The 27,240-nt window shown below is 38.1% G+C and overlaps 1 protein-coding gene across 3 annotated transcripts; it reads left to right on the plus strand.

The window, feature by feature from the left end:
* Positions 1-4,417: 4,417 nt before the first annotated feature.
* Positions 4,418-26,620, plus strand: DDX52 (DExD-box helicase 52). 3 transcript variants are annotated; one of them, XM_078063926.1, is made up of 16 exons: positions 4,418-4,544; positions 5,591-5,789; positions 8,870-9,000; positions 10,597-10,782; positions 12,378-12,521; positions 13,141-13,252; positions 14,113-14,185; positions 14,699-14,902; positions 17,319-17,409; positions 19,647-19,769; positions 19,903-20,053; positions 20,254-20,329; positions 21,826-21,897; positions 22,479-22,571; positions 23,083-23,184; positions 25,445-26,620. In XM_078063926.1, exons 1-16 carry the CDS (start codon positions 4,458-4,460, stop codon positions 25,500-25,502), a joined length of 1,902 nt encoding a protein of 633 aa, XP_077920052.1. In that variant the 5' UTR covers positions 4,418-4,457; the 3' UTR covers positions 25,503-26,620. The 3 variants fall into 3 exon arrangements, with proteins under 3 accessions (XP_077920052.1, XP_035960698.1, XP_077920061.1); XM_036104805.1 differs by lacking the exon at positions 23,083-23,184; XM_078063935.1 differs by lacking the exons at positions 21,826-21,897; positions 22,479-22,571; positions 23,083-23,184; positions 25,445-26,620 and adding an exon at positions 21,429-21,803.
* The last annotated feature ends 620 nt before the right edge of the window (positions 26,621-27,240 follow it).

The raw sequence follows: 27,240 nt of genomic DNA on the forward strand, positions 1-27,240 counted from the left end.
CCAGTTTTCTTTTGTTTTTTTGTTTTTTTGTGTTTTTTTTTTTTTTTTAAAGATTTTATTTATTTATTTATTTGAGAGAGAGAGAGAGAGAGAAACAGCATGAGAGGGGAGAGGGTCAGAGGGAGAAGCAGGCTCCCCGCCGAGCCGGGAGCCCGATGTGGGACTCGATCCCAGGACTCCGGGACCATGACCTGAGCCGAAGGCAGTCGCTCAACCAACTGAGCCACCCAGGCGCCCCTGTGTTTTTTTTTTTTAAGTAGGCTCCCAGCCCAGCGTGAAGCCCATTGTGGGGCTTGAACTCACCACTTTGAGATCAAGAGTCAGACATTCAACCAACTGAGGCACCCAGGCGCCCCATCTTTTTTGTTTTTTAAGTTCCTCGGAGGAGTCTAATGTGCAGTGAGGGTCAAGAACTACTCAACTAGGAGAATGGGCTGAAAGATAGAAAAGAACTAATATTTATTAAGCACTACTTTTATGAGATTTTATTCCAAATGCTTTATTCAATAACTATAATTTCTATATATTAGCAAATGTATATATATGGTATCCTGACCTACTTCTACCATTTTGAGCCCTGTGTGGTGAACAATCATATTATTCCTAACCTTCAAGGTAGATATTATAATCCTATAATCCCTATTTTACCAATGAGGAAACTGAGGCACAGACCAGTGAAATAACTTGTCTAAGATTATCACATTAGGTAGATACAACTGGATTCACCCATAAGTCTTTCTGATACTCCACACTCATGCTCTTTCCACTCTACACCATTGCCTATGAGCCTAGCTTAATTCTCAGAAGAATCCTGGAGTAAGTCTCAGGATCCTCATTTTACAGATGAGGAAATGAGTTCTAGACAGGTTAATTTGAATAGGTCACAGCTATTAGGTGGAGAGGCTGGGAGATATTTAAACTTAGACTTGTTTAACACCAACTATATGCTTATGAAAGTAAAGTATATAGCACATATTCAACATTCAATACAATTCATTACTCTGAAAGAAGAGAGGCATGATGGATTATTAATATAATCCAGAATATTATTCTTTTTTAAAAGATTTATTTATTGGGACACCTGGGTGGCTCAGTCGGTTAAGCGTCTGCCTTTGGCTCGGGCCATGATCCCAGGGTCCTGGGATCGAGGCCCACATCGGGCTCCCTGCTCAGTGGGAAGCGTGCTTCTCCCTCTGCCTGCCACTCCCCCTGCTTGTGCTTTCTCTCTCTTTCCTTAATAAATAAATAAAATCTTAAAAAAAAAAAAGATTTATTTATTTATTTATTTGAGAGAGAGAATGGGGGAGGGGCAGAGGGAGACAGAGTCTTAAGCAGACTCTGCTGAGTACAGAGCCCAACATTGGGCTTGATCTTACGACCCTAGATCATGACCTGAGCAGAAACCAAGAGTCAGAGGCTTAACCAACTGTGCCACCCAGGTGCCCCCAGAGCATTATTCTTAATAAGGAGAGCTATCCCTAGGTCTTCCTTCTTAGGTCTCAGGATGCTAAACCTCTGTTGAACCACCAATTCTAGGGGCCTTTTTTTATCGGGGGGAAAGAGGCACAAAGAATTCTGCCATAACCCTCTATCATATTTACCTGAAAAAACTTTAACCCTGGCTAAGTTCAACACTACAATGTCTTCACACCCTTATCTAAGCAGCTGAATCATGCTGATTGGTTTCTTTTTTAATTCACTGTCTCCAACTCAAATGGGCATTCACTGCTCAGCAGTTACGCACTTTCCTACTAAGTTAATTTTCCCACTCTAGAGGATATTATTTCATATCATTTCTTCCATTCCCAACCCTCCAATGCTCCCTGACAAAATCTCATCCCACCCCCAGTCCACCAGTCTCCATTCTCCGTTGCATTATTGATCTCCATCTTTTCACTGGATCATTCCTTAAACTTTACAAACATCCCCTAGCACCTATCTTAAAACCATCAAAACCAAAAAGGAAAAACCTCTTTTGAACTTTCATCTGCCTCTAGTTATCACCCTACTTCTCTGCTTTCCTTCTCAGCTAAACCTTTGCAAAGCATTGGCTTCATCACAGTCTCCAACTTCCACCTTTATCAAATCAACCACCTCCATGCACCATGCCACCAAAACTGATATTATCAGGGTCACTAGTGACCTCCTCAGCCTCTCAACAGCCTTTAAAACAGCTTATCACTACCTTCTTCCTGAAAGTTTCTTCTGGCTTTGGTGACTCCGTATTCCTTGTCTTCTGTCACTGGTTGCTTCTCAAACTTTTGGTTTATAGGCGTATAAATTTGTTTTATAGGCAACAGGGTTCCTTTTCCTCCACATCCTCACCAACACTTGTTGTTTCTTATGTTTTAGATTCTAGCCTTTCTGACAGGTATGAGGTGATATCTCATTGTAGTTTGGATTTGCATTTCCCTGATGGTGATGTTGAGCATCTTTTCATGTGTCTGTTGGCCACATGATCATGCTTTTAACTGACTGAGCCACCCAGGCACCCCCACATGATCATGCTTTTAGATATGGGTTTTCCACCACTTACAAAAAGATTGGGTTCTAAAGTCAGCTCATAAAGAGAAGAAACCTCGTGATGTAGAATTATTCTCAGAAATTCCTTAAATCACCTATAAAGTCTGGTAGTTGTGATTTCATACATGTTGATTTTATACATGGTTGTGGCCATATTTATGTGCTGAACTGAAGGTCAACACTTCATTTCTTAATAAGCTCTTAAGTCAATTCTTTTCCTCCCATGTTGAGATAAGTTGTTTTTATGAAGCAACAGATGAAGGACTTGGGGCTTTCACTTAGGGGCTGTATTTCATGAAAAATACTTATTTTTAAGGAGTGGATACAACTGGAACAGCAAGATTCTCCCACTATGAGAGGGTATCAGGGGCTGAATCCATCTGAGAATACAACAGATTTACATCACCCATCTCGTGCTTACTCCACACTTGCTTTCCTTGAATGTAAAGGAATTACCCCACTATTTAAAGTATTTTTAGACTCTTTGGTTGAATATGTATAACTCAACTTTAACAAATTAAATGCTTCTTAGATAGTATTCCATTGTACCATTTATATTTTGATGGCTCCTAAATTTATTTCTCCAGCCTTGACCTTTTTCCCTGAGATTCAGACTTACGGAACCAACTACCTCCTTGGACTTCTCCATTTAAAGTCAACTAGGCATCTTCACATGTCCAAAACATAGCAGTTGATTCCTCGCCGCCACCACCACTCCTGTATCTTATCCTCACCAAAAAGCTGTTCTTCCATAATGGTTCCTGGCTCAGTAAATGGCATACCATCTACCCAGGGTTTCAAGCAAAAAATCTAGGAGTGGTCTTTGTGATTCCTCCCTTTCCCTCACTTCCACAGAAAATCAATCTGGTACATTTAGCTCTACCTCCAAAATATATCCCAAATCTATCCATTCATTTCCATCAGCACAGAGACCCACCCTAATCCAAGCCATCATCATCATTTCTACTTTGACTAGCCTCCCTCTTTCCACTCTTAGCCTTTCTAGGATTCATTCTCCAAATTGCCAGAGTAATCTTTTATGAAACATTCACTTATTCAGTCACCAAATACTTATTGAAGAGTGCACAGAAACTGGGAATACAGCAGTAAAGCAAATTAGATCCCTGTGCTCATGGACTTTCATTCTAGAACGGAGAGAGGCGATGCATAAGTGAATAATTTTGTACATTACAATGAAGAAAATAAATATAAAGTGATATGCTAAATCATGTTGTTCTCTCAGTACAAAAAAATTTTAATACCTTCACACTGAGCTTAGATTAAAATCCAAATTCCTTACCATGACTCATATGTTATAAGATTCTATGAGATCTGGTTTCTATTTGCCCCTTCAGCCTTATCTGTACCACACTTCCTCATTACAGCTTGGTTCCAGTCACCTGGGCCTTCTATTTCCTCACTGTTCCAAACCTTTCCCCTTCTTCAGACACGTGTTTCCCCTATGTGGAATGCCATTTCCCAGATCTGGGAAGGGCTGCCTTCTCTTAGCTAAAGTATCACTTCTCCAGAATGAACCTGACTAAGCTACCTAAAAGTGGCTTCCCGTCCCTTTCTCTATCAATTACACCGTTACTTGTTTCATAGCACTTTTCACTTTCGGAAATTATCTTGCTTATTTAACAATATCTTTGTCTCCACTAAAATGTAAGTTTCCTGAGGTGAGGAATCTTAAGGTGTTGTTCACCAAAGTACCCATAAAAGTCTAGAACAGTGCCCGGCATAAGAGGATCTTGATAAACATTTTTGAAAAGAACAGATAATGTCGGGCTATAGGAGGTAAAACGGTTTAGTTTCTCGCAGCCGCCAGGCTCCGCCCCCCAGAACCACTTCCGCCCACGGCCCAGCCCCAGACCTTCTGGGGGAGGAAGTTCTCTGCGCAGGCGTCCTGGGACCGCGGTGCTTTCTGGGTAAAAATGGATGCTCACGATCTCTTTCGCCGGCTTGGCGTGGGGGCCAAATTCGACGTGAGACGTTTCTCTGCGGACGCAGCGCGATTCCAGGTACTGTACGCAGGAAAACAGAAGCCCCAGTAACTGAGAGCGCAGGGGCCCGAGAATGATCTGGCTGCTGGGAGAGCCGGCGCTGGGAGACCGCGGCCTGGTCGTGGGGCATGTTCCCTCTTTGCGTTGGGCTCGTGCTCAGACCTACCTGGTCAAGTCCTGCCACCGGAGTGAACTCTTACCATTCTTTTGTAGACTTCGGTGGGCCTAGCACAGAAACCCTTCTCCCTCCCTGCTTTTTAGTTTATTCAAAGCACAGTTAGAATCCTTTCAAAAGTAGCTTTTTCTCCGAAACTGGTAGAAAGGAATTTCGAAAACAGAATGAACCCAGAATGAAGAGAATAGATTCTTTCACTCTAGTCTACCCAGGTTGGCTTGGCATGCATATCCTTTAGTGGACATGAGTCTTTTTATTCCTGTAACCTCATGACGTGTTAAGTAACCGGTGAGAAGAGCGACTTAGAAATGGGGACTCTTACATAGTTAAGTAGTGGGTGAATGGTAAATCGGGAGAAGTTAGTTGGGACCCAATTATGGAAAATCTTCATTATCAGCCTTGACATTGAGCAACACGTGTATTTCTCCTTTCTCTGGCGGTAGGTGTAGTTGTTGAGTTTGAACTCTGGAGCCGGATTATTTGGGTCCAAATACTGGATCTGTCACAACTTTTGAGACCTCAAGTTATTTGACATCCTAATGCCTTGATTTTTTTTCATCTGTAATATCGCTATTTACCCCTTAGCATTGTTGAAGGATGAAGTAATTTAATATATATAAGCATGCTTAGAAGTCTGCCTGACAGCATATAGGTGTTATGCTGATGAGCATATAAATGGTAATTACTCTTATGATTATTACTAACAGTTAAAAGGTCAGAAAAGTCATCTTGTATTCCATTTGCTCAAACACACTTGGCAGCTCAACAGATACTTGGTGAAAGGATTAAAAAAAGGTGGGGAGTTATTAGACCCACGCCCTTACTGCCAGTACTGCTTGGGTGAAAGCAGTCAGTCAGTAGATTGCATTTTAAATTTTTTGGGTTTTAGGTAGGAAAAAGGAAACATGACTTTGATTCTTCAGAGGTGCTGCACGGACTGGACTTCTTTGGAAACAAGAAGTCTGTCCCAGGTGAGTGTGGAGCATCAAGAACTCATCAGGAGCTTAAAGATGAAGAGAAAAAAGAAGAGAGCCTAACTGAAAAGAAGAGGGAACAGAGCAAGAAAAAGAGGAAAATGATGATGTCAGGTTAGTTCTTAGTTTTTTTCCTCTTTTTTTTTTCCAGTTACAAAAATAATACAGGCTTAAGGTTACAAATCAGTATACTGTCATTCATTAGTTAATGGCATTCAGGTTGTTTCCAGGTATTTGCCATTACAAATATTGCTACAATAAAGATACTTGTGTATATATACTTTTGTACAGGTTCTGTTATTTCTGTAATTAGCATCCCCAAAGTGGACTCACTGGCTGAAAGGGTATGCACACTTCTTTCTTTGAATAGATAATGAAAAATGACTTCCCACACCTGTGTCAATGCTGGATAGTATTGGTCTTAAATTCTTTGTCAACCTAATGAATGAAACTAATTTCTGTATATATTTTCTTGATAACTGGTGAGGTTGAGCATGTTTTCATATGCTTTAGTGGATATTTACATCTCAGCATTTGTGAATTTTCGGTTCTTACTCTTTGCCGATTTTTCACAGGGTTTTTTTTTTCTGTACTTTAGGGATATTGATCTTTTTCTTGGTTATATCTATTAAGTTTCCTAGCCATTTACCTTTTTCAGTAAAGTAAATACTTACACCTGGTTTTTATTTTATTTATTTATTTATTTTATTTTTTTTAAAGATTTTATTTATTTATTTGACAGAGAGAGACACAGTGAGAACAGGAACACAAGCAGGGGGAGTGGGAGAGGGAGAAGCAGGCTTCCCGCCGAGCAGGGAGCCCGACGCGGGGCTCGATCCCAGGACCCTGGGATCACAACCCAAGTGAAAGGCAGACGCTTAACGACTGAGCTACCCAGGCGCCCCATTACACTTGGTTTTTAAAAGTTATACAGTGGTGAAAAGCAAATCTTCTTCCCACTATTTCTAGTCCCCTATTTCTCCAGAGGCAACTGCTGTTAATCATTTTCTTATGTATTTTTATAAAGATATCTATTCACTATATTTATACCTCCCTTAAAAAACCTGAACAATAGCATACTGTATCTGTTGTTCTATTCTGAACCTTCTCTCCTCCTCCACTTAAAATATATATATATATATATAAATATATATATATATGTATATATTTTGGAGATTGTTTGGAATCAGTAGGAAGTGCCCTGCCTTTTTCATTTTAACACAAAATATATCCCATTATACATTCCGTAATTGATTTAACAAGTTCGTTTGTGATGGACATTTAGTTTGTTTCCTCACTTTTGCTATTACAGTGTTGCAATAAATGCCATCCCACTTATCTTTGTGTGTATGTGGGTATATCTGATAAATTCTTAGAAATGGAATTTCAGAGTTAACCAATAGGTTTATTTTAAGTTTAGGTATCTTGAAATTGTCCACCAGAGACCTTGTATCAGTAGGAAGTCCACTGCTTTGTTCATTGAATCATAGTATAGCATGCCATTACACATTATAAGGATGTTCCGTAATTGACATGACAAGTCCACGTGTCAGGGACATTGACTTCGGTTCCACACTTGCTGTTACAGTTTTACACATTTTACTTCCCTGACGGCAAGGAAGTTCGATAAAGACTTCCACCAAGAGTAGTTAAAAAAAAAAAAAAAAGACCTGCCACAAACTTGGGAAAAGGATTCAACTGTTGGGCAACCAGAAACACACAGATATGTACTATAATGTAGCACATATGTGGCATAGTACAGAGTAATGTGGCATACCATGTTTTGATTGCACAACTAAATATTTTCTCCCTGAGGTGATCTATAGAATCAATGCAAAACAAACTCAGTTAAAATTCCAGTAGGCTTTTAGGGTAGAAATTGACAAAGGACTTTTTTAAAAAGTTAGACATACACCTACCATATGACCCACCTATTCCATTCCAAGAATTTACTTAAGAGAAAGGAAAATCTGTGTCCTCACAAAGACTTCTACCAGGTGTTCATAGCACTATGCTTTATTTTCAGTAGCCAAAAACTGGAAATGACCCAAATGTCCTTCAACAGGTGAAGGATAAACAATTTATATATCCATAAAGTGGAATACTACCTTTAAATAAAAAGTTAACTATTGATACATGCTCCAACGTGGATGAATCTCAAAATAACCATTCTGAGTGAAAGAAGCCAGACTAAATTTAGTACATACTACATGATTCCATTTATATAAAATTCCAGAAAAAGCAAATTGATCTACAGTGACAGAAAGCAGACAGGTGGTTGCTTAGGGATGGAGCAGTGCATTACAAGGGGCCACAAGGAGATTTTGGGTGGTGATGGAAATAAACTTGAATGTAATGATGATTTAACAGATGTATACATATGTCAAAATTCCTCAAATTGTATACTTTAAATAAATGCAATTTATTGTATATCAGTGGTACCTCAGTGAAGTGAAAGAACTTTATTTTTATTTTATTTTTTGAAGATTTTATTTTATTCATTTGAGAGAGAGAGAGAGGAAGTGTGAGTGAGGAGGGGCAGAGGGAGAGGGAGAAAGAACCCGAAGCAGACTCCGTACTGAGCGCAGAGCCTGACTCAGGTGTCAATCCACAACCGTGATATCATGACCTGAGCTGAAACCAAGAGTTGGATGCTCAACCAACTGAGCCACCCAGGCGCCCCTCCACATGAACTTTTAAAGTCAGCTAGTCTGGTTTCCAAAACAATCCTGCTATGACTTCCCATTGAACTAATTTTAGTTATAGATTAGTGAGAATTACTATCTTTATATCAGTGACTAGTCCGTAAGTACTGTGCTATGTTCATTAAAAGTGAAGTCTATTCTTTCATCATTTATTTTCTAAGTGGTTGAATATAGAAAAGCTGGCTACCTCATTGAAATCTCTTATTTAAGTATTTTCAATTTAATCTGTTACTGTTTTCAAGTATACAGTCATCTACATATCACACAGCTGAAATAAATAACGAAAAGAAGAGAATGAGCTTCAGAGCTCTGATTTTACTGACAGAGAACTTGCCTCTCCTTTTTCCAATTGTTATTCCTCCTATTACTTTCTTTTCTCTGTTGTATTAGCTAGTACTTTACTTTTGTTTAACGTGATGCTGTGGCCTGTTTGCTACTCTCAAGAATGTTGCACTTAAAAATCTTTTGATTTTTTAATATATATTTTAGAAATTACTTCTCACGAAGAAGGTTCTACTATACAGTGGATATCATCTGTGGAAGCGAAGATTGAAGATAAAAAAATTAAAAGAGAAAATAAACTAACTTCAGGAAAGTTGGAGAATCTCAGAAAAGAAAAGGTTAGAAAAATGTCTTAGCCCGTTTCTTTTCTGACCTAGTGAATTTTTCCTTGTCCTTGGGTTATTCTCTTGGTAAAAGTGAATATAGTTTTATGAAGATAGAAGATTAATTATATTAGTTTAGATTTCACTCTAATGGAAACTTAAAGTAGGTATTTGTGCTGTGGCTGAAAATTTTAAAGTTTAAAATTCTTCCCCCCCCCCTTAAAGATTATTTATTTATTTATTTGAGAGAGTGAGCGAGAGAGAGAGCACAGGAGCAGGGGCAGAGAGAGAGAGAGCAGCAGACTCCCCTGCTGAGCAGGGAGCCCGATGCGGGGCTTGATCCTAGGACTCTAGGATCATGACCTGACCCAAAGGCAGATGCTTAACCAGCTGAGCCACCCAGGCACCCCTAAAGTTTAAAATTCTTGAAAGTATCTTGAAACTTGAACAGGTCAAAAGATTTGTGTGTGTGTGTGTTTCTTCTCATATTCTCATATACTATATACTGTGAATTTTTGACCTGTCTAAATTCACATTTGGAGTAAAATTTTTAAAATTCATATCCCCTTTGATAAACATAAAATTTGCTCCCTTTCTCCTCTTTGTTAAGCTCACTGGTTTATTTTTTATTTTTTTAAGATTATTTATTTGACAGAGAGCACAAGCAGGGGGAGCAGCAGCGAAGAGAGGGAGAAGCAGGCTCCTTGCCAAGCAGGGAGCCCAACTCGGGGCTCCATCCCAGGGTCCCGGGATCATGACCCGCGACACTCACTGGTTTAGAAAGATTTCCTCTGATAGAGATTTGAGAGTTAGATAAGATTTTATTTATTTATTTGAGAGAGAGCACGAGCAGGGTGGAGGGGGAGAGGGAGAGGGAGAAGCAGACTCCCCATTGATCAGGAAGCCCGACTCTGGGCTCCATCCCAGGACCCTGAGATCATGACCTAAGCCAAAGGCGGATGCTTAATGGACTGAGCCACACAGGTGCCCCAAGAGTTAGAATTAAGAAACCTATTTTATACCTTGGGGTGGAGTAGAATCCAGAACAAATAACAAATACATCATTGTCATGTCTGCTGCACACCTGCTATGTTGCAGATGGAGAGTATTGTTCAGCTCACTTCAGTAACCCTGAATCCAGCATTTGGCTGTCATTCTCACAGAATGGGAAAACAAACCGAATCAACACCACTTGACTCTGCTTTTGGCCCTCAATTTTAATAAATAGAGTTTAGAGTAAATCATCAAAAAGCATTGGCATTTGTGTGCTGTCATATAAAGAAAAAACTAGATGGATTCAATGTCTGCCTTCTAGAAACTTATATAAAATTATAAGTTATGATTATCATTGTGGCACATTAATATAAATAACCATTACTCATGCCACTGACACATTAATACAAGAAAATGGATAGATAGGTTTTATTGTTACGAAGGTCTTCTGTCTGTGAAAGGGCATGAAGTATATCTAATATCTGTATCTTTTAGGGCTTGGAATTTAACCAGAAAGTTTCACATGTTACTAAAGCTTATTCTAGAAACCGTTACTGTTGCTTTACAACATCTTACAATATATGTGACAGTCTGTGACCCCTTTATTTCACTTCTCAGATAAACTTCTTCCGGAATAAACACAAAATTCATGTCCAAGGAACTGATCTTCCTGACCCAATTGCTACATTTCAGCAACTTGACCAGGAATATAAAATCAATTCTCGACTGCTTCAGAACATTCTAGACGCAGGCTTCCAGATGCCTACACCAATCCAAATGCAAGCCATTCCAGTTATGCTGCATGTGAGTATGAAGGTGTAGAATGCCTCTAACATTCCTTCCTCTGTGTCTTAGGTCATTCTCTTCCCTGTTTTTGAAGTCTTCCTCTCTACCTTGTCTCTCCCTGTTGAAATCCTTCCTTTGCTTTTAAGGTCCATCTCAAATGCCTGGGCCTCCATATCACTACAATTAGATGTGATCTTTTTCTCTTACCAACACTCTTCCCTCAACCACCAGTTCTCCAAGGTATTTAGTGTCTTTTTTTTTTTGCAACATTTATCTTAAACTTTACCCTATTATATAGTTATACTAATTGTGTATACCTTTTACATTTTACTAGAGTGTAAACCCTCTGAGGATAAGGGCTATGTTCTGTTTATCCATCCATGATTTAGTTTATTATTCCTAGGAACTATTTCAGAAATAGCGAATTCTTGTACATAGCCTGACTTCTTTTTCCCCAGTACTTTTTGTTACTGAAGTATACCTTATATACAATAAAATGCATAGATTGTAAGTTCATAGTTCAATGAATTTCGACAATGCATACACTGTATAACTAACTATCCCCCCGAACAGAGACGTGTTACATTTCTGTCACCCCAGAAAATTCTGTTGTGCCATTTCCATTCAGTCCACACCTCACTCCTGCCCAGGGAACTGCTGTTCCGATGTTTATTGCCATGTGTTAGTTTTGCCTCTTCTATAGAATGTCATATAAGTGGTATCATCCATTATTTATTTTTTAATTTGTGGTTTCTCTCATGCTGTATATTGTTTTTGAGATTCATTAACATTGCATTTATAATTTGTCAGTGAGTAGTATTCTGTTGTTTGAAAGTACCACAATTTGTTTATCTACTGTTGATAAAGGCATGGGTTAACTTAGAGTTTCGGAAATTAAATTTTTCTGAGGTTTTTTTTTTTTTTTTGTCCCTATGAGAGCTGACTTTTTCCCCCATGTAGCCAAAGAATAGGAGTTACCTTTTCATCCGTACTAGTCCTTTTTGTTTTCTTTGGGAACTGAAGTGAGAATACATTTGAATGATGTTGTTGTCTCACATTATAGTAAATTTGCTTCTAATTTTCATCTAAGATTGTTTCTGTTACAACTTCAGCTTAAAGCTCTAAAAATCATAGTGACGTTTTGAAGACAGTCACCTATAAATTACTGTCACTCAAGTTATTGCCACTTTTTATTTCTTATCTTTAGCCATTCTGTTACTTATTAAAACCATCCCTAGGGATTGAGCAGTACAGATATCAGGGGGAAAAGTTGGTTTTATAATTTTGCTTTGATAAGAGAATTTGATGGGAAAGAAAAATGGAAATAATGGAAATACTTGAGGTTTTGAATTATCTTTGGATTTTAGTTATCCATATTCTTTACCCAGGTCAAATGGTATTTGGTGGCAATGGTCAGAAACTCCTTTGGGGCACTGGTGGCAAGGGTGGATGATGTTAGAAAAGCAAATATGGGAAAAGTTAGACAAGCGGTGGGAAGATGAATGATTACATTCATTATGATTATTTTGTTATTTCTATGGTTGGTTGTATTACTTGACCAGGCTCTGAAAAGTTTATGTACTTACCTTATACTTAATATACCTTGTTTTTAGGGTCGAGAACTTCTGGCTTCTGCTCCTACTGGATCTGGAAAGACTTTGGCTTTTAGCATTCCCATTTTGATGCAACTAAAACAACCCACAAATAAAGGCTTCAGAGCTCTGATTATATCACCAACACGAGAACTTGCCAACCAGGTATGACTTGTAGCTTCGAAAGAGGATGTATTTGGTGTTTGCTTTAGTCATTTCTTATTTGAGGGTAGTAAAATGGTCTCAAAAAGAGTAAGGCCCATGTCTTTTGGCATAGGCAAATATTCTGTACTGTATCTTACTCTGTTCTGTAACTTACTACACATGGGCAAGTTTTTTTGAATCTTTTTATAATTTTCTAAAACAATGATTTAAACATTAATGACGTTTCTTTGGCAAATGCTCTAAGATCTTTTAAGTTGAGGCTACTGAGGCTACTGGAATATATAGTCCCTCTCTAAAATGTATTTTTTCACCTAGAAAAATTAAACCTCATCTCAGTTTTTGAGAAAGAAAAACTACACAGTGACCTGCTCCACGCTTCCAATGTGCTCAATAGAAAATATATGCCAAGCATGAGATAGTTTTCTAATAGCACTGTATTCCAAAAACAGTATGTAGCAGATTGCAAAATGCTGAGATTCCAGGTTAATGCACATATTTTTATGGGTTTAATTTCAGTTATTCATGGGCTGGTAATAGGTTTATTTTAATAATGTAAACAAGACTATACATCTTATCTAAGTATCTTAGCAGCTAATATTTTTGTCATTTGCCATTTTAGATTCACAGAGAGTTGGTAAAAATCTCGGAGGGAACAGGATTCAGGATACACATGATCCACAAAGCGGCAGTGGCAGCCAAGAAATTTGGACCTAAATCATCTAAGAAGTTTGGTAAGGGACTCATGCTTGAGATATAGAGCATATAAGGGATTTGCAAATTACAAATATCCTTAACTGCCACCTAAGAGTTCTTAAAAGTGTAGTCATACACACAATTAGTTTGGTTTTTAGAGAAACTGAAAGAGATTTCTCCACTCCCACTCGGTACTTATATAAATATATACCAGTGATTCTCATCCAGAGGCAGTTTTGCCCCCCACCTCACCTTCCACCCCAGGGACATTTGGCAATATCTGGAGACATTTTAAGTTGTCAAAACTGGAGTGCTACTAACCTATGGTAGGTAGAGGGAACAGCATCCCACAATGCACAAGACAGTCCCCTACAACAAAATGTTATCTGAACCAAAATGGCGGTACTGTTAAGGCTGAGAAACCCTGCTTTATACTGTTGATTTTTAATCTGCCATGGAAATACTCTGCAGATAAGAATGGCTTACATCCCTACCCTTATATCAGTCAGAAAATCAGCTTTAACCTGTCTTTCATTTTGAGCTTCTGAGTAAAATTTCATTTAAAGAAAGGATTTTCCCAAAAAACAAAACTAAATATTTGAAAATAACACTGTTGGCTTATAGTGTTCTTGCCTCTTAGAAGTTGAGAAGGCAGATCAAACATAATAAAAGGAAAAGTAAGCATATAGTAGTTTGTGCTATCATGGATTAAAAAATACATATATTAGCTTACAAATAAGAAAGAACTTTTGTGGGGTTGGTGTAGTAAGATAGCAAGTATAACCTCCCCCTCCTCTCCCCTCTTCAGGTTCTTCACTGAAATTCAGGAGGCTTAATTCCCTTGTTTAAGAGAGATGAATCTTGCTTTTGCAATTTGTATCATTTGTTTTTCCTATAGATATTCTTGTGACTACTCCAAATCGACTAATCTATTTATTAAAGCAAGATCCTCCAGGAATAGATTTAACAAGGTACAGATAATATTTTAATCTCTTCTGTGTGTATTTTCATTTAGTTGATTCTGTTTTGTCCTTGACTGCTTGTCTTATGGCCCGTTGGAGCTTGCTTTCTGCCAGCTTTCAGTCAGTGTTGGTGCTGAGAATAATAGTTTTCATTAGACTCGTAGGAAAGTAACTGTCTGGTCTGGAAGAAAGTTACAGATTCTGATAAGCAGTTAGTACAGAATTCCCCTAGATGTTTTCACTTCTTTCAGCAATGGTGATGGAGTTTATAAGGTTTATGTGAAGCTCTTTTGTTGCTAATGGAACCTCATCTCTTTGAGGTTAAAGGAATAGAACATTGCTTAATGTTTATCTTGTTTTTACCTTTTTCCTGCTGAGTTTTCTTTTACCTTTTTCTGGTTTGATGTGTGGATCTGAGAAGTACCATAATGGTTTGACTGTTCATGTGTCCCCACAGTTTAGTGAAGTGTCTTGGATCTTCCATCCAGTTCAGTACCCACAAGATGTTTTGTTATTTCTCAGTGTTGAGTGGCTGGTAGTAGATGAATCAGACAAACTGTTTGAAGATGGCAAAACTGGGTTCAGAGACCAGCTGGCTTCCATTTTCCTGGCCTGCACATCTCATAAGGTCAGAAGAGCTATGTTCAGTGCAACTTTTGCATATGATGTTGAGCAGTGGTGCAAACTCAACCTGGACAATGTCATTACTGTATCCATTGGAGCAAGGTAATTGTTCTTCTTTGTTATCCCACTGAGTTTTTTTTTTTTTAATATAAGTCCGTTTTTGTTTTTTGTTTTTTTTTAAGACTCGAGATAGGTTGTTTGGCCTTAGATTAATAACAGGGAAAGTTTTACTGAAAGACATGTATTCTTTAAAGTCAAGATTGAGTAAGGATTTTCTATTTTATTTTATTTATTTTTTAGAGAGAAAGGTGAGGGGGAGGGGCAGAGGGAGAGAGAGAGAGTCTTAAGTAGGCTCCATGCCCACTACAGAACCTGACATGGGGCTTAATCTTAAAACCCTGAGATCATGACTTGAGCCGAAATCAAGAGTCGGACACTTAACTGACTGAGCCACCCAGGCGCCCCAAGGATTTTCTATTTTAGAATAATCCAAAGGGAGATTCTCAAATTATCATATTAGTATTTCTGTCATTATGTTTTCAGTTGATTTTTCCCATCTATCCATAAAGTGTGAAAGGAGCTTTATAGCCACCCAGAGGATTTAGTTTCTTTGATGGCTTAAGTAGGACCATAGGGCCACTTGATTTATAATCCTTTTAAAAAATATTAGGGGAAGCATTTTATATTAAATGAATGTGCACTAGTAGAAAAATGTTTTAGGAAATTGTAATATAGACACGTGATAGGATATTATGTGACCCATGAAATGATAAGTATGAAGACTATAGCTATATGAAAAAGTGCTTGGGGGCACCTGGGTGGCTCAGTCGGTTAAGTGTCTGCCTTCAGCTCGGGTCATGATCCCAGGGTCCTGGGATTGAGCCCCATGTCGGGCTCCCTGCTCAGCGGGGAGCCTGCTTATCCCTCTACCTCTGTGTTCCTTCTCTCTCTCTCTTAAGTAAATACATTTTTTTTTAAAAAGTGCTTGAAATACCATATTAAGTAAAATAGAAGCCAAATGGAACAATAAAAAATACTTTAAACTTAAAAACTTCTGTTTATAAAAAGAAAGAACAAATACACCATAAATATAAAGGCAGAAAACAGAAGGGAGGGGTGCCTGGGTGGCTCGGCGGGAAGCCTGCTTCTCCCTCTCCCACTCCCCCTGCTTGTGTTCCCTCTCTCGCTTTGTCTCTCTCTGTCAAATAAATAAATAAGATCTTTTTAAAAAAGAAAAGAAAACAGAAGGGAAAAAATATTTATGGTGCAGTGTAATGTACTACAGCAACTTTTTTTTTTTTTTAAGATTTTATTTATTTGAGAGAGAGCACAGAGAGACGGGGAGGAGGATCAGAGGGAAAGGGAGAAGCAGACGCCCTGCTGAGCAGGGAGCCTGACATGGGGCTCAATCCCAAGACCCTGGGATCATGACCTGAGCAAAAGGCGGACACTTAACCGACTGAGCCACCCAGGCGCCCCTCTACTACAGTATCTTATTAGTGTTTATAAAGCCTTTTAAGGCTCACCCCCAACTGTCTATAAAAAAGCTCTTATTAATCGTTAAGAGAAAAAGCTCAGACCTGTAATAACCTTAAAAATGTTATCATTATTTTATCCAGTAATTTTATTTTTAGAAATTTTTGTATGTAAATAATTAGATACATGAAAATTTATGATTAGACTACAATAAAATGTCACAATTTATTCTAAAATGGTAGAATTGTAGACAATTTGTTTTACTGTTTACATTTTTCCCTATTTTTCAAATTTTCTTTAGATAACTTCTTTTTTTAAGATTTTATTTATTTATTTGACAGAGAGAGATAGCGAGAGAGGGAATACAAGCAGGGGGAGTAGGAGAGGGAGAAGCAGGCTTCCCGCTGAGCAGGGAGCCCAATGCAGGGCTCAATCCCAGGACCGTGGGATCACGACCAGAGCTGAAGGCAGACACTTAAGGACTGAGCCACCCAGGCGCCCCTAGATAACATTTTTATAATTAGAATAAAACATTTAAAAATAACTTTGGGGGGCACCTGGATGGCTCAGTCAGTTGGGCATCTGGTTCTTGGTTTCAGCTTGGGTTGTGGTCTCAGGGTCATGGGGTCAAGCCCCGAGTCAGGCTCCATGCGGAGTCTGCTTGTCCCTTTCCCTTTGCTCCTCCCCTGTGCATGCACACACGTTCTCTCTCTCAAATAAATAAAATCTTTTCAAAAACAAATGAAAAATAAAAATAACTTTGGGGCATCTGCCTGGCTCAGTCGGAAGAGCATGTGACTCTTGATCCCAGGGTGATGAGTTCAAGCCTCATGTTGGGTGTAGAGATTACGTGACTAAATTAAACTTCAAAATAAATAAATAACTTTGTCTTCATATTAAAGTATAAATAATTAAATGCTTATATTGACAATGGAAAACTTGATTCTGTTGGGGTTAAATGTAAATTTTTTCATTTACTTAGAATTCGGGGGGAAAAGCAAAAATTGGCTCTTGCAATCTACAAGGTATGTTTTCTTTTCAGGAATTCTGCAGTAGAGACTGTAGAACAAGAGCTTCTCTTTGTTGGGTCTGAGACTGGGAAACTTCTGGCCATGAGAGAACTTGTTAAAAAGGTATATTTGGGCTATCTTCTTAAATTTTGATGAAGTTCATCAAATCTTTTTTTTTTTTTTAAGATTTTATTTATTTATTTGCCAGAGAGAGACACAGCAAGAGAGGGAACACAAGCAGGGGGAGTGGGAGAGGGAGAGGGAGAAGCAGGCTTCCCACTGAGCATGGAGCCTAATGCAGGGCTCGATCCCAGGACCCTGGGATCATGACCTGAACCAAAGGCAGACGCTTAACGACTGAGCCACCCAGGCACCCAAGTTCATCAAATCTTATATGACTGGTGGGAGGCTGAGCACTATTCCTGTATCATACTTAGTAATCTAGTGGTAAATTCTTAAGCACATTGAGTCAACTGTTGCCCTAAGCAGGGAGGCTCACCACTTAGATTAGATTAAGTTTTCTGTTCCCAGCTTAGGGTAGGCTAGGAAAAGACCTACCTGATGCCCTAAAAGCCTCCTTTTTCCACATGTACATCTGTTTTTCATCTCCCCCCATCCCTCTGCTGGTTTCTTCTAGAACTCTAGGAGCATTGTAGAATGAGTAGGACACTGAGTGTGGTTTTCTGTTTCTATCCTTTCAGTAAATATTGAGTAGAAGCCATAATTTAAAAGTTAACTGTGAGGGGTTAGGGCAGGGGAAAATAAAACAAATAGAAATCTTAAGCCCTGCCCCTAGAATTTAGTCTTTTTTTAGGGGAAATATCTTAGATATAGACTTGTGTAAGATAGTTTGCAGTAAAGTGTCATAAAAGGCTATAGAGTGTTTTTCTTAAGCACCCATGTAGTCATAATGGGGCCAAGAGGGAGAGTTGAATTGGTTGGGGAAAGCCTTATGGGGGAAATGCTACTAATTTGGTCCTTGGAAAGATCTGTGAGATAAAAGGGCAAGGGAAGTTGATAGTTGGAGGAGCAGCTGGAGTAGTCTAAGCAGTGGAGGGGAACACAGTGGGTTTAGAGACTTATGAAGAGATTACCTATCTAAGGCAAAGAGTTTATGGTGAGAATTAAAGAAGATCAGGTTGGACAGGAAGGTTGGGGTCACTTTAAGAGAAACCACTGGACATTTGAAGAATTTTAAGGAAAATTACTTAAATTACTTAAAATGTAATGGCAAGAGACTGAAAGTAAAGAAATCAGTAGGTTGTTAAATTAAGCTGGTTAGAGATGAGGAGGAAATAAATGAGAGAAATGAGGGTGACAGCCTCAATGGTGGAATGTTAAGAATAGTTGGAGGGTGAAAGGGAAAGGTGTTTGCGAGTACCTAGTGACTACAGAAGTGGTTAAGAGCTTGAACTTTGGAGCCAGACTACCTGAATTGGAATTCTATCTTTAGGCAAATTAACCTCACAGCTTCCTCATCTGCAAGATGGAAATGATAATATCTCATAGAATTGTTTTAGTATTAACAACTTGACACAAACATAGTACTTAGAATAGTGCTCGGCACACCATGCCATGCCATGTACATTCGTTTCATTACTATTCTGAAAGGTATCATTTGGCACTAGGAATTTTAAGGTTTTCACATGGATATTCACATGGAGATTATATATCAGGGATTTCTAGCCATGTATGAGCTTAGGAGGTCTGTGAACCCTCTGAAGTTGTTAGATTTTGTGTGAATGCATGGTTGCCTATTAGAAAGCTTCACAGCTTTATTAGATTTCAAAAGGGTCGAGATTATGAACCAAAATAAAAAGGTAAAGCCCTAATAGGGCAGTTGAAAATAGAGAAAGCTGGTTTGAGAGAGAGGTGGGGTTTGATGATAGAAATGTAAAAATCATCTGCTTAGAGTGAGTAGTTGATAACAGATTATATTTAACATAAGATAATGACTATATTGAGAAAACTGAGAACCAAAGACTGAGCTTTGGAGGAATACCCACAATTAGGATAAACAGTGAATTAATAAAAGTTACTGCATTTTAGCAGAATTTAAAAATCTCTGAGCGCAGAAGCCAAGAGATGATTGTTCTAGGGAGTGGGTATCTATCATTATAGGAAGGTAAAGGGATTAATTAGACATGATTGTTGGAATTAGCAAGATGGAAATTAGAGTTCAAGTTGAGTAGAGAATGGATGGTGAAGGAGATGGAGGCAGATACTAATCTGAGAAATTTAGCAATAAAAAGTACACTAAATTGAATTGGGTTCTTTTATGAACTAAAATCATATGAAATACTGCTATTGTATTCTTGATTATGGGTTATATGTGCTGATTTTTGCCTTCTCTCTTTTAGGGTTTCAATCCACCTGTTCTTGTTTTTGTTCAGTCCATTGAAAGGGCTAAAGAACTTTTTCATGAGCTCATATATGAAGGTATTAATGTAGATGTTATTCATGCAGACAGAACACAGCAACAGGTAAAGTCAAGTGTATACTTTCAAAATGATAAAGAACTACTAAACTTTAAAATATTGGCATGAAATTTATAAAGTACTTGTTTTCTGTTCCTAGAGTGGTACTAAAACATTTAACATGTGTTTTATTAACTAGAGAGATAACACAGTCCACAGCTTCCGAGCTGGAAAAATCTGGGTTCTTATTTGTACAGCCTTGCTGGCCCGAGGGATTGATTTTAAAGGTGTGAACTTGGTGATCAACTATGACTTCCCAACCAGTTCAGTGGAATACATCCACAGGATAGGTGAGTTGTCTCTTCTGCTGCAACCCCCTGCCCCCCACAACCCCTGCCACCCCCGGGCACTACTCGTCTTGTCTTGCGCCTACTCCTTCCCTTCAAACATGCTCATTTTGTAGTGCTCATTTTAGTGAAAAGCCAATGACTTGTACATGAATCTTGAAGTTCCCTTTCCCCAGAAAAGCGGTCTTTTTTTTTTCTTTTAGGTCGAACTGGAAGAGCGGGGCATAAAGGAAAAGCTGTTACATTTTTCACTGAAGATGATAAACCATTATTAAGAAGGTAAATTAGGAAAAATAACTTAGTATTAAGATGGCAGGACTGCTTCATTATTCTTGCATGCACACACAATCAACAGATAATTACAAAATGGCCAGGTCCCAAATATGGTCATGGCATTAGTCAACCAGGTTTTAGCCATGGCAAAAGGAAAAATGATCAAAGGGCTTTGTTTTTGCATTTTCATTATTAGAATTTGGAAGTATTCATAATGGAATGTTCATTATTAAATTTCAAACTCACAGGATTCTCCCAATAGCCATTGGTTGATATTACTCACAATGTAATAGTGAAGTTTTTGGATTGGTGAATAAAGTTAACCCCTGAGTCTCTTCAGCCCAGTCGAAATTATCTCTTACCATGATGCACCCTTCCCTTAACTCTTATGGGCAGATGGAGTTTTATATTTAGTCCTGGGAAAAACCGTTTCAGTAACACACTCCCAATATTATTCAATTGTAGCTCTTTGAAGCCTGGGTAACACATGCACTTTTAGAATCTTGGGTCTTAATTTAGCCCAGCATCATAGATTTTAAAATAAAAGCTGAGTTTCTTACATTTTGGCTGCCTACAGTAATTTTAGACTGATGATAGCACTTTGCATTTCTAACAAATGAAATTGAGTTATGGCCAAAGGCAGTTTGTACTTTGATGTGTTTATCAGTTTTGGCAAAGATTTTGATTTGTGCCTTCTGAACCTTGGCTTTGTCAGCCTTGGATATACTTTGAGCAGACTTTTACACGTTCATGTGTAGGGGAGTCTATTCCAAAAGCCTAGATTCACCTACATCTCCTCAGTAACTCCAAGCATGTGAATTTGATGACCTCCATGTCAGTATAACCATGCCTCTCAGTTTTCCATCCAGGCAAGGGGGATAATAATAGTATTTCATTAGTAAAGGGTTGTTGTGTGGATTTGGATTAAAGAAGTCACTACATGTGAAAAGCCTAAGACAGTGCCAAGTGCATAGTAAGCACTATCATCTAATAAATTCTAGTCAGTGTCCTCATCCAAGATTGGGTTAGTAGCTTTTCAGGGCTTGGTAAATGTTGGGGAGAAATGGCTGCTAGATAAAATTACTCATCGGCGCATGGATTTCAGTCCAGCAGACAGTTCTCTCAGCAATCCTGCGTGCTTACATCTGGTGATCATTTATAACAGAACGCTGTCCCAGGGGCGCCTGGGTGGCTCAGTCGTTAAGCGTCTGCCTTCGGCTCAGGTCATGGTCCCAGGGTCCTGGGATCGAGCCCCACATCGGGCTCCCTGCTCCACGGGAAGCCTGCTTCTCCCTCTCCCACTCCCCCTGCTTGTGTTCCCTCTCTCGCTGTCAAATAAATAAATAAAAAATCTTACAAAAAAACAAAACAAAACAGAACGCTGTCCTGGATTACTTTCTTGTGGGTGTAGTTTTCATTCCTCTCAAATTGTGCAGAGGGTTTAAGTACATAAACATCAATTTGACTAGATACAAATTTATGTTTATGGGTTCCTTTTTCAGCGTTGCCAATGTTATACAGCAGGCTGGATGTCCTGTGCCAGAATACATAAAAGGTTTCCAAAAACTACTAAGGTACAATCTTGAATTTGCCTAGATGATCTCTCTCTCTCTCTCTCCCTCTCCCTCTATCCCTCCATATGCATTCTTGCTTTCACACTCTTAAAACTACAGTTCTAGCAATACTACTAGTTTTAGGAATTCTAAGATAAAAATTTTCTTTTTTTTAAATATCTGTGAATATGTTCTTTCCTTATCAGTTTTTTCATTCTTGAAATGTTAATCAGATTTTTAAAAAATTATTCAATGTAAGTGAAATATGCTTAGAATTTATTTTAGTCCATAAAACTGGTAAAAAGCAGTTAATTGCCCCAAATCGAACTTTAATGCTTGTTGGCACAGGATATAAGTGTGACTCAGGACATATTTTAGTCAGTGCCTTTTTAAAAAATTGATCAAATTTATCATCCCTTTGGGTTCTCTCTCTAAATGCTACTGGGTAATTTAGCATTTTAAAGTGGATATAGTGTCACCACAAACCATAAGTAGATTAAAAAGTGAATTTTTGTGATCAAGAATCAAAACTAGTTTTAGCTTAAGCTGTTTTCAGTTAAGTTCTACTGAATTTCATTCCTTTCTCTTTTTATAACTTTCAGCAAACAAAAGAAAAAGATGATTAAGAAGCCATTGGAAAGGGAGAGCATTAGTACAACTCCAAAATATTTCTTAGAAAAAGCTAAGAATAAACGGTAAGTATATGATGACTGTTCAACTCTGTCATATGGTTATAGTAGGCATTATTTCTCCTTAGGATAAATTTTTCGAGGTAGAATTGATAGGTTCAGTCAGTTATAGAATGTAATGAAAGTAATATATTTTAGGTTGCCTGTGATTTGGGAACTTGGATGATTCAATCTCGGAATTTTTCTCTATCTGTATATTAATGATCTGGTTTTTTCCATCTTTGAAAGAATGATTTCAGTTCACTTTGAATTAGAACTGCACTGTCCACCACCTCCACACAGCCTACTTCAGGACATACTGCTGAGGCAGTGAGGGCTCTTGACTCACATTGATGGAATCTTCCCTGAAGGCTCCCTATTCTAGGCAGGATTTCAGTATAATCTTAGGCTTATGCTGAAGCACATTGTAACATCTCTAAAAAGTTATGACTTGAATAAATTTGTAGTAGTTTAGCTGAGTTTTAGGAGGATGTTAAAGCATTGTTGGTTTTTTTTGTTTTGTTTTGTTTTGTTTTAGTATATACACAGGACTACCTTTTGATAGGGGTAATCAAGACTGTGCCAACCTCTACTACTCTTTACACTATTTAAGGAAAATGACACTCTTCAAATTCTACCGGTACCAGTTTATATCTAATATATATAAAATGTAGGCATTTACCAAGTACCTTTTCTCCTGCCAGGTGCTTGGGTATGTGAATGAATCTAAAATGAGACCCCTTTCCTAGTATACGTTAAAAAACATTAGAGAATAATTTTTAAATAAAATAGAAGTTTGGAGACGACAAATACTCTGAATTGGTGTAGTTACAAAAAGCTTCAAGGAGCTAGAACTATCTTTAAGGACAGGTAAAATTTAGGCATATGGAAGGGACAAGGTGAACAAAGGCAAGAAGACTGGCATGCTTTCCATCTAAGTGGAACAAGAGTCTTACTTGACATTTTGTATTGACTGTGAGAAGTATAATGTTAAGTTCAAGGATGTAGAGTGTACACAGTGTCCCAAAGTTTTAGTGCAGTTTTAACCTTTAATAACTTGGGAAGAATAAATGCAACAAACTTAACAAAAGTATCATTTGAAAGCTTAAAACATTTATTTATTTATTTATTTTTGGATGTTACGTACTCTTTTTTTTAAATTTTTTTATTGTTACATTAATCACCATACATTACATCATTAGTTTTAGATGTAGTGTTCCATGATTCATAAAACATTTTATTTGTATCTGTACATACTCATTTTTGTTAGTTCTTAGTATTAACACTTTTTATTTGAATTTTTTGTGGTAACAGTTTCTGGCTGACACTTAAACCAGTGGATTGGTAGAGATGGTCACCCTGCTTGGCCACCTTGGTTACCTGATCTATTAGACTTTTTCTTGTAGCTGTATCATAACTGTTGTGTATGCATCAGAACATTATTCTGTGGGTGATCTTAAAGCTAGAATTAGAAATGTAATCTCTTCAGGCACTGAGCAGCAGCTGATGAAAGTTTTAACAAAAAGTCAGAAATCACATATAGTATTAAGATGGTGGCTATGTTGAATTTTAATAAGAAACATAATATTTTAAAGAATTATACTTTGGATGTTGATTTTTATATGTTTGTAGCATGTACACTTGAGGTGTTAAAACTTAGCTGCACTGAGACTTCGAGGACACTTGATATAAATCTTGTCACCTAAGCCCCCCATTTAAGATGCTGTGGTCATGTCCATTGTTTCACTTTTTTTTTTTTTTTAAGATTTTATTTATTTGACAGATAGACACAGTGAGAGAGGGAACACAAGCAGGGGGCGTAGGAGAGGGAGAAGCAGGCTTCCCACCAAGCAGGGAGCCCGATGCGGGGCTCAATCCCAGGACCCTGGGACCATGACCTGAGCCGAAGGCAGACGCTTAACGACTGAGCCACCCAGGCGCCCTGTCCATTGTTTCACATTTAAAAGCCATCCTCCTTAATAGAGCATGTAAACAACACCTGATCCAACTCCAGCTTACCTTTTTACTCTAGATATTCCTTTAATGATCCCACACCTTGCTGAGAACTCTGAAGTCCATATATCCAGGCCCAGCTTTCCATATAAACCTGAATCCTCTTGCCTAGTGGACCTCACATCAGGCACTACAAACTCAGCCTGGTAGAGTGGAGGGAAAAATTGGATTTGGAGTCTGAAGGATTGGCTCTCATACCACCTTTTCCTGTGTGACTTACGGACAGGTCACTTCCCCCTGTATATGATAGAAATAAGTATGTAAGTCATGCCAAATCTGCTACTCAAAGTTGGTTGAGGATTAAATAAGTTAATATACATCCAGGAACTTTGCATTACTAAACTGTAGAATGCAAACATTGGTTATTTTCTCCCAACATTTTTCCTTTTCCTCTGTTAACTTAATTGATGGGCATTCACCAAACTCTAAAATCAGACTGTCAGGGTTCATATCTAACATTTATTATCAGTGTGTGATGATCAGCAAGTTATTCAACCATTCTGCCTCATTTTCCTCATCTGTAAAATGAGGGTAATATTAGAATCTTCTTCGTAAGTTAGGAATATTATCTGAGCTGATACATACAAAGCACTTATAACAGTATCTAGCACTTAATCAATGTGAACTCTTAACTATTAGTAATGTCAGAGTCAGACTCCATCTTTTATACCATGTTGTAGTGTAGTTTACGATGATGTTTCTGTCTCACTTAGGTGATTGTGGTTTCCTAAAGGGCAGAAACCATGTCTTATGCATCCTTGTGTTCCTAGTGCCTCGTATACTTGATTATACAGGTTTCAAGAAGTGTTTGTTAAACTGGCAGAGTTTTAGAGAGTACATATATCTAGAATTTTGGATTCAACTTTTCTTTAATTTTCTTGTCACAGGAAAAAGGTCACTGGTCAGAACAGCAAGAAGAAAGTAGCTCTTGAAGACAAAAGTTAAAAACAGACTTTTTAAAAGACTGTATCAGAAATGGAATTTTATGATCCCAGCATGAATGTTGTTTTCATGAAATACTTCAAATCCTGTAATCACCTGTAACCTTTGAAATCAACTACAAGGACGTGGGACTGATGAAATATGATCCTAAACTATCAATGCATCATGTCAAATTTCAATTTGTAGGTGACTTTTAAATGATTACACAATGGAAATAACGTTCATTCACATTTCTGTGGTGTGAATCCAGAGAGATACTTCTTATAGAAGAACAAAAGCTTATGCTAAAATTAACAACACCCAAATGTGGTGAACTCTTAAGGATTTTTTCCTTCAGTGTGAAGGAAGGTGTGATGTATGCTGTGGAGGGGCATCTGGAACCAAATTTCAAAATAAAGCCTTGAGATTAAATGCCCCTTTTCACCACCACTCCCCCCCCACTTTTTTTTTTGAATGGACAAGAAGCAGCACAGGCTGTCTACCAAGAAGAGACCTATTGCTCTCTTTATTTTACTATTTCTTAATTTGTTGATGGCCTTTTGTGGTAATGAGCCACAACAAAGAGCCTCTTCTGTGACTTGTTACTCAAGTTCCCTAGGATTTTAAATTCTTTGGTCTATTAAATATCCTTATACCTCATTGGTAAAAGAGCTCATGCCTTACCTGTCATAATGTTGCAGCTACAAGATTATGGTCAGCCTCCCTCTTTCTTCCATTTTCCATCATTTAATCATGCTCCCCGTCTCTTTCCATTCAAGATGACTTTGCTTGAAAACTGATAAACACTTTATCCTGATAAGGAAGAATGTTCCTGTTACTTGATACACCTGTGGCTGCATTCTCTTACAGCTTGTCTTTCCTGAGGCTTTATGGCCCTGCATCCATTTAGTAGACAGGTCTCTGCCAAAGGTAAAGAGTCAAACTTATACAGTGATGGAGACTATTCACTATTAGCAGATTTTTCTTAGTTGCTAGTTTTTGTACAGTTGGAATAAAAAATTGACTTCATATATGTAAGGTACTTAGAATGGCACCTGACATGAAGGTAGTTATTACCAGTACTACTACAATAATGTAAATAATCTTAGCAGCATTTGAATTAAACATATTAATTTCCTTTATTCTCAGCCTCTTATTCTAATGTCAGGACAGATAGACTCCAACTTGAATATTTTAAATGAGACAAATTGTTCATCTTCAGAATTTATGTAAATGGAGACCGTATGCTACAAGGTACAAAAAATACATACAAGCATGTGATTTTTTTTTTGTTCTTGCAAACAGATTCTTGGCTCTATATATCCTGGAGGTAGTCGTGATGGCCACCTATTGCCAACTGTATGACTTTGAATAGGTTCTTTAATTTCTCAGAGCTTTGGTTTTTTTATGTATGAGATTGGGGGTAATACCAACTATGTCTCAGTATTGGAAGTGCCTAGCTCTGTGCCTGACACGTTATATATTAATGCCAAATACTCCTTAAACAAACATGATATATTTGGTTAGGAATACAAGGCTTAATAACACAGTCTGTGCCCTTAGAGTGTAGTGGTGGGTATAGAGTAAAGGAACAAATAGTGTGGCAGGCAAATGCTGTGTTAGACATAAGGCCAAGATGCTGAAGTATCAGAGGATGGCATCTAATATCATGGAAGGCTGACCTCCTGTGCTGAGTCTAGCGAATGTAGGAATCCACAGGCAAAGGAGAACAAAGTATCCTGGCAGAAACGAGATCACATCT

This window comes from Halichoerus grypus, chromosome 2 (assembly GCF_964656455.1).
Source record: "Halichoerus grypus chromosome 2, mHalGry1.hap1.1, whole genome shotgun sequence".
Taxonomy (NCBI): domain Eukaryota; kingdom Metazoa; phylum Chordata; class Mammalia; order Carnivora; family Phocidae; genus Halichoerus; species Halichoerus grypus.